Source organism: Zonotrichia leucophrys, chromosome 7, assembly GCF_028769735.1.
Source record: "Zonotrichia leucophrys gambelii isolate GWCS_2022_RI chromosome 7, RI_Zleu_2.0, whole genome shotgun sequence".
Taxonomy (NCBI): domain Eukaryota; kingdom Metazoa; phylum Chordata; class Aves; order Passeriformes; family Passerellidae; genus Zonotrichia; species Zonotrichia leucophrys.
The window spans coordinates 26,118,824-26,134,090 of record NC_088177.1 but is presented as its reverse complement, the minus strand read 5'-3'; the positions used below and the strand labels follow the sequence as shown (position 1 = coordinate 26,134,090).

At 36.2% G+C, this 15,267-nt stretch overlaps 1 protein-coding gene across 4 annotated transcripts in view; it reads left to right on the top strand.

Moving 5' to 3' along the window:
• Nucleotides 1-15,267, top strand: part of UBR3 (ubiquitin protein ligase E3 component n-recognin 3) — a 98,636-nt gene that overhangs the window by 24,480 nt on the left and 58,889 nt on the right. For all 4 annotated transcript variants that reach the window (XM_064718461.1, XM_064718460.1, XM_064718459.1 and 1 more), the window contains exons 8-18: nt 1,770-1,998; nt 4,003-4,182; nt 4,916-5,049; nt 7,271-7,357; nt 7,803-7,868; nt 7,957-8,046; nt 9,505-9,633; nt 9,731-9,783; nt 10,412-10,545; nt 11,033-11,120; nt 12,521-12,660. In XM_064718461.1, coding sequence (XP_064574531.1) covers nt 1,770-1,998; nt 4,003-4,182; nt 4,916-5,049; nt 7,271-7,357; nt 7,803-7,868; nt 7,957-8,046; nt 9,505-9,633; nt 9,731-9,783; nt 10,412-10,545; nt 11,033-11,120; nt 12,521-12,660 — 1,330 coding nt within the window. The remainder of the gene's footprint in view (nt 1-1,769; nt 1,999-4,002; nt 4,183-4,915; nt 5,050-7,270; nt 7,358-7,802; nt 7,869-7,956; nt 8,047-9,504; nt 9,634-9,730; nt 9,784-10,411; nt 10,546-11,032; nt 11,121-12,520; nt 12,661-15,267) is intronic.

The window sequence follows — 15,267 nt, the reverse complement described above, 5'->3', positions numbered from 1 at the left end:
ATAAACTAAAGAAAAAAAATCCAAAATTTGTCCTTAGAGAAGGACCTTGTTTTTGCAGTCAATTTGAATTGAGTGTGCTGTGTAAAACAAGTGAAACATAGTTTCTTCATCTCAGAACCCAAAAATCCTATTTAAACATAATACAGTGTGAAGAGGTAATACATAAATAAAGCATACTCTTTTACCAGCAGTGTTAATATACTAACTTCTTAAAATACCTGCTACATATTTTCTGTCTGAGGCTTAATGTGAATTAGGGTGTAATTAACATTAGTATGAATGTCTTGATGATAGATGCTAATGCCAGTGATGAAAATTGTTTCAGACCTTTAACTTAAAGGAAATTATGTGATGGGAATATCTGTAATACCAGATTGATATTGTGTTAACTTTGCTCAAGTGTTGAGAATACATTGTGTCAAAAGCGCTTTAGGTGAGAACTGTTAGCATTGTTGGGTGCTATATGTGGAACATACTTTCAGTGATTATACAGGTTTGCATCACTGTGGGCCAGGTGTAGGAAGGCAAGTTAAGTATTCTTGCAGTGTTTCCTGCAGTGAGTTCCCCATTCTCACCTTGGTTCAGTTTCTTGCATCAGCAACTTTATCTTTGGGGGTATTTGCTGGGAGAACCAGTTTCTGTACCTAACAGCAGAATTATGTCATCATGTTTTTGGAAGTACTTCTGAGGTGATAATGACATGGTGGTGCCATAATGAAAATATGGGAGCACTGAATCTAAGGCAGATCAAATAAAGTAGTGATCTGTATACAGTCTGGTGAAAGCATGGCTGCTGAGGGTGGTTTTAACATTTCTAATTCTATGCTTATGAAAGGTTAATACTTCCAGAAGGAATCGGCAAGGGATTTTTAGACTTTGGATTTTTATCACTACACAGCTTGTCTTCTTACTAAGCCAAGCAAGTCCAGATGGTGCTAATTCAGAACCTAAAGTACTAAGTGAGAAGTGATTTCCAAGCTAGCAGATATGTTCATGGACGTGCAGTGAAAAGGTTGATTTATAATGCATCTTGAGGCTAATGGAGTGGAACACAGAACTGTACTAAGATTTATATATATCTATATGTACAATACATTTAAATGCATTTAAATAAATGATCTGGTTAAAAAAAACCCCACTAACGGGTGTGTGAAGAATAACAAATCTGCATAATTAATTTAGTTATTGAGGGAAAAGCACTAAAGGTTTATTTAAAAAGTATAGGATGCTATGACAGTAGAAATGAAAATCAGTGTAGAAAGTTTTGCTTGAAAATGAATTAAAACCTTACTTCATGGTTAGAAACGAATACCTTACTTCATGGTTAGATGGCTGCAAGTGATGAGGCAGCTTTATAAGGCACTACTAAATTAATTGTTCACAGGGTATCATTTTAGGACATCTGTTGTAGGATGTACAAATTTAGGATAATTGTTAGAATTTTACTACTTTCACGGGCATGCTGAGACATTATATTCCTTGTTTCAACATTTCTGGGTTGACTTTCTTTAGTGTGGAAAGTATAGAATGACAAGATTAGATTCTGGGGAAAGTTAATAAAATTAGCAGCCTAAGATACCCCTTCCTATAAATTGGTCTTTTCATTTGCTCTGTTTCTAGAAAGCAGTCATCACTTTTGGTTTGTCATAGCAACAGGTGTTTCCCAGGGTATGTTGATTGTACATTCATAAAGGACTATTTTATAATGAAAGAAAGATATAAGTTTTGTATGATGCTTATTAATGTCAACATTTCTTTATAATTTGCAGATTGCTTTTACAAAAACATTTGTTCAGCACTATGCTTTTATTATGAAAACACTGAAGAAAAGCCATGAATCAGACACCATGTCTAATAGAATTGTGCATATCAGTGTTCAGTTGTTCAGCAATGAAGAACTAGCACGCCAAGTAACAGAAGAATGCCAACTGCTGGATATTATGGTCACTGTTCTGTTGTACATGATGGAAAGTTGCCTTATTAAAAGTGAATTGCAAGGTAGGTTTAGTTGTTTGTTTGTTTCTTTCCATGAATAATCAATTGATTATAGAGGAAATTTAATCTTTCTTTGGTGGTCAATCCACCCTACTGATGCCTTTCCAAAAATGTACAGGATCTAGCAATATATGGTAGAGGAAGAGTCTCAAAATTCCCTGGGAATATAAAGGTAGTTATCAGGAATGATACTAATGTTTTATCCTTTGGTTTGTATGGGGCTTTTTTTAGGAATGTCACATGATTTAGAATGCAGGTTATTACCTACTACTTCATTTGTTGTGTGAAGTGCATAAGCAACTATTTGAATGAAAAATGATATACACAAATTGAGACCTGTATGAATTTAAAAAATATTTTCAAAGAATTTCACAAGCTATTTGCAGTATTTTAAATTGTTATAATTTTTAAAACTTGTGATTGCCTTGATATAATTAGAGAAGAATAATGTAATAGTTTGTCAATATAGCAATTTTATCAACCTTTTGTTTGACAAAGTGGCAGTTTGAATTTGAGCTATTGTAGACTTTATAACTTCTTTAGTAAAACAGCTGTTCTATTTTCACCCTCCTTGTTTTACCTGTCCTTATATGAAAATGGTACAATTGAATCTTTCTGATCTCTGACATTCACACTCTTATGTGCCTAACAGACTGGAGACCTCTCAGCCCTCTTCATCCTAGTTTGAATCTGAAAGTACTCCCTAGACAGGCTGAGTGCTGCTGCTAAATAAGTATCACAAACTTATGCATGAGGTTGTATTTTTTTTCCACAAGTATTCTTGTCTCAGAGTCCAGTTTATGTATAGCCTAAACCAAAATATCTGTGCAGAATTGGGAAATCCTCACTCATCTAGCTATCAAGAGCGCCCTCATTCAGCAGCACTTCAGTATGAAAAATGTTTCTGTTGCCCTACATAGACTGCTTTACAGTATTAAAAGGAAAATGCTGAATATTTAATAGTTTGTATATCAGGTGATTTTTGCTAAATAAATGCCATATTGGTGGAATGTAATTTTACATTCTTTCTAAGCATCTTTTGGATGTTACTTTTTGGTCAGTATGGGATGTTGCTAGCATGGTGGTAGGGTTCTATAATGGGTCAGAATTTAAGTACAGCAGAAAAAGGCTGTACTGGACAGGCCAAAGAGAGCCACTCTACATATGGGTTTACCTCATCATCTAGAGACTGGAGTCTCTTAACAAGTGTCTTTTCTTCTGTTCTTCTTTCTGTTGAAATAGAATATTAACTGACATGGGTACTGGAAGTTGTTTCGCTTGGATCGTGAATCCAGAACCAATTCTGTTTCCGTTCTGATCTTTCTGGGAGTCCCTCTTATGAAAAGGAAACAAAGAGATTTATTTGGCAGATGTAGAGGATGAACTTCTGTGATTTGGGGTGGGAGGGAGAGAAACACATCCCCCCCCCCCCCCGATTTTGATTTCTCATCCTCCTCTTCTAGGAACCTTCTCCTGCCCCAGTCTTGGGCAGGCAGCATAAACCCTCTCTCTGTCCCAAATTCAGAGTGGAAATGTTTTGCTCTGCTCTTTTCAGACTCAGCATGCCAATGAGGGTTTTGATCACCAGATTTGTTCTTGAATGCTGTAAGATACCTTGCTCACTGGGGTTATGTCAAATTCAAAGTAGAATTCAGGTGTTTGTAATAGGAATTGTATTATTTGCTTTTTTAATAATTAGAAATATTGGAAGAGCCATAGCTGTGATGGTTTTCCTAACATGCTGCTTTCCAGAGGTTGTGATATTGTTCAAAGTTCAAGTGACTCTTGCTGAGTGGCGTCTGTGTAGGCTAGTCCATGATGAAAAAACAGCTTCAGGTACATGAAAGAACCATTTTAGTTTTCTGCAGTTTTCTCTGTGTGTGTCTGACCCCAGCATTACAGTACATCCTAATCGATATTTTTGCATTCTTTTGTAACTTTATTAATAAATGAAAGAAATTACTTTGTCTTCTCCTTTTGTTTTGTTCTTTTCTTTTTTAAATTTAGATGAAGAGAATAGTTTACATGTTGTGGTGAATTGTGGGGAAGCACTACTGAAGAATAACACTTACTGGCCCCTGGTTAGTGATTTTATAAACATACTTTCACACCAAAGTGTGGCAAAGAAGTTTTTGGAAGATCATGGTCTTTTGGTAACATGGATGAATTTTGTATCATTTTTTCAAGGTATGTGACTTTTATGATCAGTACTAATACAAGGATGTTAAGACAGTTAATCTTCACTGTAGAGAAATCCCTACAGTTCTGTATGTATATATTTAATCTATTAGAATTCCCCCAAGATTGTATTTCTTGAAGAGTACAGTATATTCTAGACAACAGGTTACAAAATTAGCTAATGGATCTTTTTCTTGTGTGAAGTATTTGAAGAGCAGTCACATCACACTTAGTCGACTGAGATCTATGGTGCAAGAATTCCGAGGTTATACTTAAAGTACACATCAGAACTGTAAACCAAACTGTTTTACTGGTGAAGTTCAAAATTTAAATATACAGGAAATTAATCTCGTATATCTGGATCTTCTTCTAAGTTGCTTTTGATTATATAAAAAAAAAATTTAAGATAGTGTATCTCAATGCTGATAAATGTTTTGCTTAGAAAAACGACCAGCATTCATATGTTCTAATTGACTGAGTAACATTCAAAGTAGAATTTCATGTCCCCTGAACAGCAAAGACTGCAGTTATTAGCCAGTTTTTTATCTTTTCTGGTATATTTCTGTTCAAACTTTGTTATATCAGATTCTTCCACTAGATAAAATAGTGTTTGTAATAGGAATCGGCTTACTCTTTATGGAGTTGTTTTTAGACGTGTGTAAATGCATAATGCTAAAAAGACTGCATTCCATTTATCCCTAGTTAAATCTTGGGTTGTATAACTCTGCTTAAATCTTTGAAGGTATGAATTTAAATAAACGGGAGTTGAATGAGCACGTGGAGTTTGAATCACAGACATACTATGCTGCCTTTGCTGCTGAGCTGGAGGCCTGTGCCCAGCCCATGTGGGGTCTGCTGTCACACTGCAAAGTTAGGGTAAGGCTAACATGCCCCTGTCATGATTCTTGCTTTTATTCATGACTTATTCTAGAATTCTCAATCTTGAAAAAACTGTCTTTTGTGTTTGAAAAGACTTTGGTTTGGCTCTCTTTGTCTATTTAAATAACATAAAACTCCAATCAACTTGGATTCTGTGTATAGTGAGTGTAGAATTCATGCTTGTACATAATTTACTGTCTCCAGTACTGGGACTACAAGTTCAGGATGTGTGTAGTCATTTCATATGACTGTACATATGGAATAACTTCAAATCTAATGAAGAACTTGATAAATGTCTCTGAGTCATTCTGCCTTTGTTCAGGGGGAATGGAGATGCATAAGTCATACTAATGTGATTCTAATGTTGGCTGTGTCTGAACAGCCAACAGACACTTCGTTATGATGGGAGATGGAGTAATTTATGGATTTGTGTGGTTCTCCTATCAATTTGAGGTGAAAACCTCTTTGGTTCTGACATCAAATGGTCTCCAAACTACAGCAAAGACTTGTTGCTATTTGCTAAACTGTAAATTATATTAAGTGACTGAAAAAATAGAATCCATTCGCTTTTAGGAATATTTAACATATGAAAAATACTTTTTACTGATTTTCTGTGAAATAAATACTTGTATTTGAAATTAGCTTATTAAGATAATTAATAGTGTCAGTGAGGCAGTACTGACTGGATTGAGCTGAGAAATTGTGCAAGCAGTCCATGTGATTTTAGAACAGTTTGAATCAGGCAGTTGTAAAAGCCTTTCTGTGATGTAAATTACACTGATACATTATGAATTTATCAATTTATGAGTCTACATTGGTTTTTGAAAACCGAATTACAGCTTCTGGCTGTTTGAAGTGCTCCTTTCATTTTTCCTTAGGGATGGGATGGTCTTTTTTTTTTAAGGCCATGCTCCTCCATCAGTTGTCTTGTCAGTCATGTCTTCAGCCACGTGTTTGAACCTTTTGGTCATTATCAATAAATCTGAAAAAGTTAAAGAAATTTCATAGCTTAGTTGTTGTATTTATGAAACCTGGAGGGTTGGAAGCTCATGTCTCACAGGATAGGGAAAGCCAGCAGAGCCTGTCCTTCATAGAGTGTGGAGCAACAGGATGGGAGTGTGGCTGTTGTATTTCCTGATGCCAAAAGGTGCCTGACTGAAATAGCTGCCACTTGCACAACTTTTGGCTGGCCTGAACACTGCTGCCTTTTGCATGAGAAGTGTGTCATTGGATATCCTGAGAGTGTGAGGCAAGTCTGGAGTCTGTGTTTAGGGGGACGTGAAGATTAAATGAAAAATTTGTTAAGAAAATAGGCTTTGCAAATTCTGCTGATCACAGAGCAATTTGGTTTAGCTTCTTTTCTGCTGCTTCTTCTTGCACACGACTGCTTCTGTCCTGGAAGGCAATGTGTAGCTCTAGCACTGAAACATGATTTAACCTGAAATATAGTGTAGTTTTGTGCCACTGTTACACAGTTATATCATACAATCATAACAAGGTTTGCTTACCATTGAAATCCATGCAGTATTGTGGTATCATATTTAGGGTGTCTTGTGTTAGCCAACTGTAAGGACCTTTTAAGTAGATAGAACTTGTAGGCCATTAGCTGTTCTTTTTGGTTACATGGAAAGACTTTCTTTTATGCTTACAGCTCTAAATTATGGGTAAAAGTAAATGGATAAATTAAATAATAGTAGGCACTAGGACCACCTAGAGAGTGAGTCCTGTGAGGAGCAGCTGAGGGAGCTGGGGTTGTTCAGCCTGGAGAAGAGAAGGCTCCGAGGTGACCTTCCCATTCTCTGTAGTACCCTGTAAGGAGGGTGTAGCCAGGTGGGAGTTTGCCTCTTCTGACAGGTAACCAGCAACCAGACAAGAGAAAATGGCATCAAGCTGCAGCAGAAGAGATTCAGGTTGGGCAATAGGAAGAATTTCTTCATGAAAAGAGTAGTTAAGCAGTGGAGTGGGCTATCCAGGAGTAGTGGAGTGGAGTCCCAGTCCCTGAAAGTGTTCAAGAAACAGCTGGACCTGGCACTTAGTGCTGTGGTTTAGTTGATAACGTATTGTTCAGTCAATGATCTTGAAGGTCTTTTCCAACCTCAGTGATTCTGTGTACTGTAAAAACATTCTTGAAACAATTGTATTTATTTGTAGTAGGAAAACAATGTCACTTAAAACTTTTTTTGGCTCATATAAGTGTGCTGGTTTCTCTTAACTGCAGGAAACACAAGAATACACACGCAATGTTGTCAGATACTGCCTTGAAGCACTTCAAGACTGGTTTGATGCTATCAACTTTGTGGATGAGGTAAATATCCTTAGTGAATTTAAGCAAAGGACTGTGAAAATCTGATTAAATTTAAAAGGTGATACACTCCCTACTCCCAGCCCCCTCTCCTTAATTTAAGTGACTATTCAAGCTAGTGATCAAAAAAGGATTGCCTTGCTGAAATTAGAGTTTGTAGTTAATACTTAAAATGTTATGTCCTAGGACCCTTTTTTTCCTGTAGTCTTGGTGATTTAGATTTTCTAGTGCAAGCTTAAGCTGTGAGTTTTAAAAGCAGTGCTTTCCCTGTCTAAGGGAAACTTCTCAATAATCAGAAAGACAGGGGAATGAAGTACTGCTGTGTTACTGAAAAGTAAGTCTATCAAATGAAGACATGTAAAATACTGCCCTTGGTGGTTGTGCCAAAGATATTTGTATGTTTGTTTTTTCCAATATATTATATTAAATACCTTTATTTTACTTTCAGCCAGCACCTAACCAAGTTACTTTTCATTTGCCACTGCACCGTTACTTTGCCATGTTTTTAAGTAAGGTAAGCACGTGTTGTAGTTTCACAGAAGATGGAAATTCCCTACTGAATGTAATCATTCAACACAGCATATGCTTGCTTTTGTTTCTAGGCTGTTAAATGCCAAGAACTAGATCTGGACACTATCCTGCCAGATCAGGAGATGCTGATGAAACTCATGATTCACCCACTTCAGATTCAGGTACGGGCAGACTTCTAACTTAACAATAGGAAGCATATCTTATTTGTGGAATGTAAAAATAAGCCCTATGTGACAATAATAACTACAATATACTAAGAATTTAGGGTAACATCTTTTTTTTCCCCTTCCTCTTTCCAAAATTAAAAATGAGGCATCAGTTATCATACTCTGAGAAGCACATAATAATAGTATTCATTACAGCTCTTTGAAAATGGTAGGGTGGACCAATCCTCTGAAAACAGAATTGTAATGTGAACAGAATGGAGTGCAGTTTGACAAGAAACCCAAATCTTTTGTATTTTAAATTGAGAATGAGTTCCAGAATGGATGCACAACATCTTTATTTGCAAATTTGGACTTGTGCATAAGTGGCAGTGAGTAGTATTTGTAATCACTGCTTTTAGATCTAATACAATTTTAATTGTGATGCCTTAATTTTTGGTTCATTTTGGTACCACAATACCTTCATTTTGAGTTAGTTGCAAGGTTTTAAGGAATAACTACATGTATAAATCTCATAATTTGTCTTTGATTACTTTCATTGTCTGAAATACACACTTATCTGAAAGTGTGGTATCTGTTTCATAAACTTGCAGTGGTTCTTTTTATCTCTTACTCTCCAGAAGTAAATTAGTATAAAAAAGTCTATAAAGTTGTAGTATGCATGCATGTATATGTGTAATGATAGTGAATAAAATGATGAGAGGGCTGGAGCATCTTTGTTATGAAGACAGACTGAGAGAATTGTTGTTCACCCTGGAGAGGAGAAGGCTCTGGGGAGACCTTAGGACCCCTTCTACAGAGAGAGCTGGGGGTAAACTTTTTAGCAGGGCCTGTTGCAATAGAACAGGATTAGTGGGTTTTGCTATGAGGGTGGTACAGCAGTGGAGCAGGTGGTCCATGGAAGTGGTAGATGCCCCATCCCTGGGAACATCCAGGTTAGATTGGATGGGGCTCTGAGCAACCTGACCTAGTTGAAGATGCCCCTGATCATTGCAGGGGGATTGGACTAGAGGACCTTTAAAGGTCCCTTTCAACCCAAACTATTCTGTGAATCTCCAAGAAAGCCCCAGGAGGACTTCTTACAATGGCATGTAGTGACAGGACAAGGGGCAATGGCTTTAAGCTGAAAGAGAGTAGTTAAATGAGATAGCACAAAGACGTCCTTTGCTGTGAAGGCGGTGAGCATCTGGAACAGGTTGCCCAGAAAAGTCAAGGATATCCCATCCCTGGAAGTGTTCAAGACTAGGGTGAGTGAGGCTTTAAGCAAGCTGGCTTTAAGCACCTGGAAAGTGTCCTTGCCCATGGCATAAGTATTGCAAATCATTAAGGTCCCTTCCAATTCGAACTGTTACATGATTTCTATTTTTCTATGGTACCATACTGATGATCTGCTAATATTGAACTGAGTAGCTGAACATCTCTGAAATATTTATAACTTTTATGTTTCCTGAACAGGCAAGTCTTTCTGAAATTCACAGCAATATGTGGGTTAGAAATGGTCTACAAATTAAAGGACAGGCCATGACTTACGTGCAGTCTCATTTCTGCAATTCAATGATTGATCCTGACATTTATCTGCTGCAAGTAAGTTATGTTTTCTGAGGAGCCAAGCCAATATTATTTATCTACAAACTGTCGAGTAGAATTAATTTAATAAAATTAATTTACTCTCTTTGTACAGGTCTGTGCCTCTAGACTGGACCCAGATTATTTTATTTCATCTGTTTTTGAAAGGTGGGACTAAAAGATGAATGCTTTTGTTCAATGTTGTGCTGGCTGTTGTGCTAATTTATAGCTTGTAATAGAAAAATTGCATATCTGATATATATCTTCAGTGGTACAACTCTGCCTAGCCAAAACTAACACCTAAGGCCTCTACTGAAACAGGTATCTCTTGATTTTAGACAGCATTGGCTTTTGATTTATAGGGCAGTAGTGAAGATATTTGTTTTCTGAGCATCTTTAGGATTTTTTAAGTTTCATATGTGTTCATATGCTAGGATATTCTTTGCTGAAGAAGTAGTAAGAGACACAGAATGTTTACTTTTCTGGAAAAAAAATCAGGATTTGAACACCAATTAGTATGCATTAGTTTTTATATGTTGATAAATATAAGGTGTTTTCATGTGGAGTGAATATCACTATAGCACATTCCATTGATAGTTAAATAAAAATTGAAATTTAAAAAGAAGAGGGTTTTCATGTATGTTTGTTTGTACTTTGGGTTTTCATTTGGGCTTTTGTATTTCATTTTTGGTTGTTGTGAGTGCTATCCTGAGCTTATCTACTATGTTTCACATTGGTTGTTTTAATGTTGGAGAATGTTTAATTGTTGTTTCTGACTTTGCTGTTTGCTGTGTAGATTTAAGGTGGTGGATCTGTTAACAATGGCTTCACAGCATCAAAATACAGTTCTTGACTCAGAACATGAAAGGTCCATGCTGGAAGGAGCCTTAACATTTTTGGTCCTTTTGTTAAGTCTTCGTTTACACTTAGGTAAGAGTCACTACTTCAGGAATATCTGTATGTAAGTGACATCATTACATCTTCATTTATATTCAGCACTTAGTAGGTGCCTTAAAGCTGTGTAACCATATAGTAACTTCAAGCATTCCATGCTCAGTTTCATCTTTGCCAGTTACTGTATTTTAATCCCTTATGAAATAGAAATAGATATGATACATAAAAATGGGAAAAATGGCTTTGATGGAAGTGGGTGATTTGTGTAGGTGATGGCATGAAGATTCTGTATCTTTTCCAGAAAGACAGCAATTTGAGTTTATACTGGTATTTTCTGATTGAGATTGTGCCTTTCATAATATTTGCATGCCCCCCTTTTTTTCCCCCTGTATTTTTAAAGCACTGTATCATTACTTAATATTAATTTGTATCATGTTTGACATGCTTTTAATGTCAAATGAAAACTGAATGTGTGTCTTAAAATCGTGCTTTTTTAACAGCTTTTTACATTTCATTGTTCTAGGAATGACAGATGATGAGATCCTCAGAGCAGAGATGGTAGCCCAACTGTGCATGAATGACAGGACACACAGTTCATTATTGGATCTCATATCCTTGGAATATATTCACTAATGTGTCTGAATGAGAATGACAGGTGCTGGGATAGTTGTGAGGCTTGAACAACATGGTTTTAGGTTACATAATTAAAAAACTGTGTGAAGGTGTGTTTGTGTGTATTTACTATATCTATGCACACAGTATATACTGTATATACTTACTAGCAAAAGCTCCAATTTTGGTTTTTCTTACAACAAATGCAATACTTTTTAATAGTTTAAATTACTTTTGATACAAAATGCTGTACTGGTCTTTAGAAGTCTTTTAGGTGTGAGGTAAAATGTGTGTTTTCCAAAGACATTGTAGAAAGTTTAGCAAAGCATCACATTTGTCTGGATTTGAGCCTTTGATTTTTGCTAAGTTTATGCCAATATAAAAAGCAGACATTCTACATTGTATTGGCTTTTGCTATCAATAGCTGAAAATGCAAATAATAGCAATCCTGCATGTTGTTTTGACATTAGAGTGAAGTGCATGTGTGATGGGGAAAGAATAGCAAGCTCTAAGAAGTCCTTCTGCACAGGCATAGGGTTCATGTCCCTGGACAGCTGACTGTAAATATGCAGGTTTTCCTGTTGTCACTCTTGGGCTGTGTAGGGAAATTAAATAGCTTGTTGTGGCTGCATACAAGAGCTTGCAATCCAGGTATAGGCAATGAGCAAAAATATTAGGAATATGAAGATAGGAAAGGATGAGATTGAGACTAACAAATGTATAATAATAATGGCAGTAGTAGTAGTAGTAATAATAATAGCAACAGCTATTATTATTATTTGCTCTAGTAACTCAGTCAAGTATGTAAAATAAGTGATTACTTAGACCAATTCACTTAAGTGAATGACTTAATTATGTAAAATAAGTGAATAATTTCTATAAGCAATCACTTATCACTGAGCAGAAGTGCTGCTTGTGTTTTAGGGTAACGCCAGTAGGTCAGTTAAATATTGCTACCAAAAACAAGAACTATGGAATCCAAGATGCAGAATTATTTATTGTGTTTATGGATCCTGAACTATTTGCTTGCTTGTTCTGCACTTGGACGTAAATGCAAAATATTCTCCCTTTGGAGAGACAAAGTGTTTGTAACTAAAGACAGTCACAGAAACTATATACACTACAGGCAGAGGTTTCTATTTCTCATTAAGTACTAACAGCTTGAACCAAATATGAAGCAAGTCTTACTTAAAAAAGTTTAACCTCCTAGCTGAGAGGCTTAGATTCTCTTCAGTCCCAGTTACTGTTCTTAGCAGCTGGAGCATACAGACCTCTTGTGGTAAGCACAGAGCACTGCTGAGATGTGGTCTGAAATGACTGACGGAAAATATCATGGGGGAGGGAAATTCTGTGTCCTGCAACTGAATTAACTTTGCTTTCCTTAATGTAAGCCTTACATTCCGGAAAACCCTAATCCTAAAAGTGGTATTATTCCAGGAAGCTTAAGCTTTGAATCAGTCCTGTCAGCAGTTGCTGACTTTAAAGCCCCTGTTTTTGAGCCTGGAGGTTCCATGCAACAAGGAATGTACACACCTAAAGGTATGGTAATCAGCATTCTCTTGCAGCACAGTCATTGGTAAGATGCCTAACCAGGGTTTATTTGGTTTTGTTGTAGTGGGCTTTTTTTCTGTAAAAAACCTAAAAAGCAAACCCAACCTACCAGTGTTGAAAACTGCCCCTCATCCTCCCCATAAAAAAGCCAAACCTACCACAGCCACCAAAATCCCACAAAACTTGACTTTTTCATTATTGTCCACTGCTTATTTAAGAGCATTGCTAAAGATTATCAGTAGTTTTACATAAATTGATTTTGATTTAGAGTGAAAATGAGCTTCTCATACTAATCAGGTACCTTCAGAAAGCAAAGAAGAATATAGAAATGAAAAATGATCTTATTTGTATTTTACTGATCTGCATACTTAATTATTCCTATTATTTAAATAAATATGGTGTATATTTAGTAGAGTTTAGAACTGTTTGCACTAGTGAAATGTCAAAGATAATTTCTTTGAGCTTCTCCACCTTTTGACTATTAAAGATACCATGATACATAATTTTATGTTGCTTAACTATATTAGTATCTGTAACATTTTTTTGCTGTCAGTAGTGAGTGCCTAGAAAAAAGTTCAGGCTAGACTTATTATAGATTATTGTTCTGTAATTCTACAGTGCATACAGTGCAAAAATGACAAGTTTCTTTCCCTGACCAGCTTGTCATCTAAATTGGACTCAACACAGCATTGGTATATCAAAGGAGAGAAATAATTTAAGAACTCAGTGTTCCATTACTGTGTCATGTCACTAAGCAGATAAGCCTGTAGAAATCTGAAATGCTCCATGTGCTCTGGTTGTGCTTCAGGCGAATGGCAAAGCTGAAGAGAGATTAACTCCTTCCTCCCCCACAAACCTCCCCTGAGAACTGGGAAGGTTAGAGTCTGGCAATTTTGAAACCATTTGGTTCCATGGATTTTTTGGGGGGAGTGGTGGTTAATGTAGCTACTAGTATTGTAATAACTTGTAATTGTTTGCCAGTTTTTATACTGGGAGATGGAAGTGTCAATAAAGCTCTTTTATACAAATTACAACTAGTGAAATAATTTGTGAAACCGGAGTTTTGGAAATTGATTCATCTTGGTTCTTTGATGTGTAATTAGGCAGCTTAACACCCGTGTATCTAAAATAACTTAATTTTATTGTTACATAAAATGCATTTCCTTATGTCCTGTCCAGTTTCTGGAGCTCATTACATGCTGGTCATTTTCGTAACACAATGTGAAGGAAAAAGAGATGGATTATTCTGTTTTTAATTATAGCACTTCATATTTAGGGAATCTAATGCTAGATTAGAGTGTTTGAAGTTTTTTCTATATAGTTTAGAGGTTTTTTTTAACTTTGGTAAACTGTTTATTCTAGAGGTAAACTGTCTTAAGTATCTCAGCTATAGCATTGAACAGTGGAGTGGTTTATGACACTATACAGATTCCCTTTTATTTAAAGCAATAAAAGCTGAAACATCTTCTGTAGGAATAAAAGCTGACATGGCTTTCTTTACCCTCGTAAGTGTTCATATTCCCTGTAAGATTATATAGGTTCTCAAACCCTTTGCTTTTAAGAATTGTAGTTTGTGGCCTGTCATAGTTAAAGCAAGTCATGATTAGATCAATTCCCTCTAATCCTCTAATCCCTTGTTTCCCTAAATTTGAGGGGGTGGAATCTACTTTATGTTCACAGATCCCTAGATTTTGTTCCATTAACCATCATTTAAAAAAACAAAACCAACCAAAACCAACTTCCAGAGCCAGGTTCTTTCTGCACACTGTAGATTTGTGTGCTGAAGATGAGCTCTATGTGCATTTCCAATATTCACTGTATGGCTCACTCAGTCCTTTTTTCTCATTAGGCATTAGCAGCCCAAACAAGCTTGGTGTGTGTTTCAGACTGCAATACTAAATTCTGTTCAGAAAAAATGTGGGTTTTTTTTCACAGGCTAAATTTGATTGTATTTAATACACAGTGCAAACTTTGCTAGGTTCTCTCCCTCAGCAGTCTGTGAGGATATGTGTGGAGCTGTTAGCCTTAGCAGGGGTTAATGTATAGAGGACAGGCCACTAGGTGTGAGTATAGACACTTGTCTTCCTGCCTGGGGAAAATTAATCTCAGAAGTGTGGTAAAGCTGCTTATTGCTGCCTGTGGGAACTCTGAAGGATGTTGTGAGCACTTGTGTTACGTTACGCCTGCTGGTGGAGCTCAAATTCTGTATCCGCTGGGTTTCTTCCTCCTTTGGGGGTCATTGAATCTTGTCTTCATTTTTTGTGTTATGAGAGCGAAACACTTCAAAGCAATTCATAGAATTAATGTCTTCATTTGGCTTTAGATTGGAACTTTGTTTTGTTTTTTAATACTTATAAATAGAAAAAAAGGCCATCAAATGGGATATTTTTGTAGACTGTTTAGACTTTTCTGTTTGTGATTGCTCTGAACAGCCACTCTGGATGTTACTTTAATGCTACTAAATTAAATGGATGTAACTAAGATTTTAATGCTGAAATAATGCATAATACTAGTTATAAAACAAAGCCATATTTGTAAAGGATTGATCACTAATATAATTTGATACAAAGCTTGACCATTTTTGATACTGAGCAA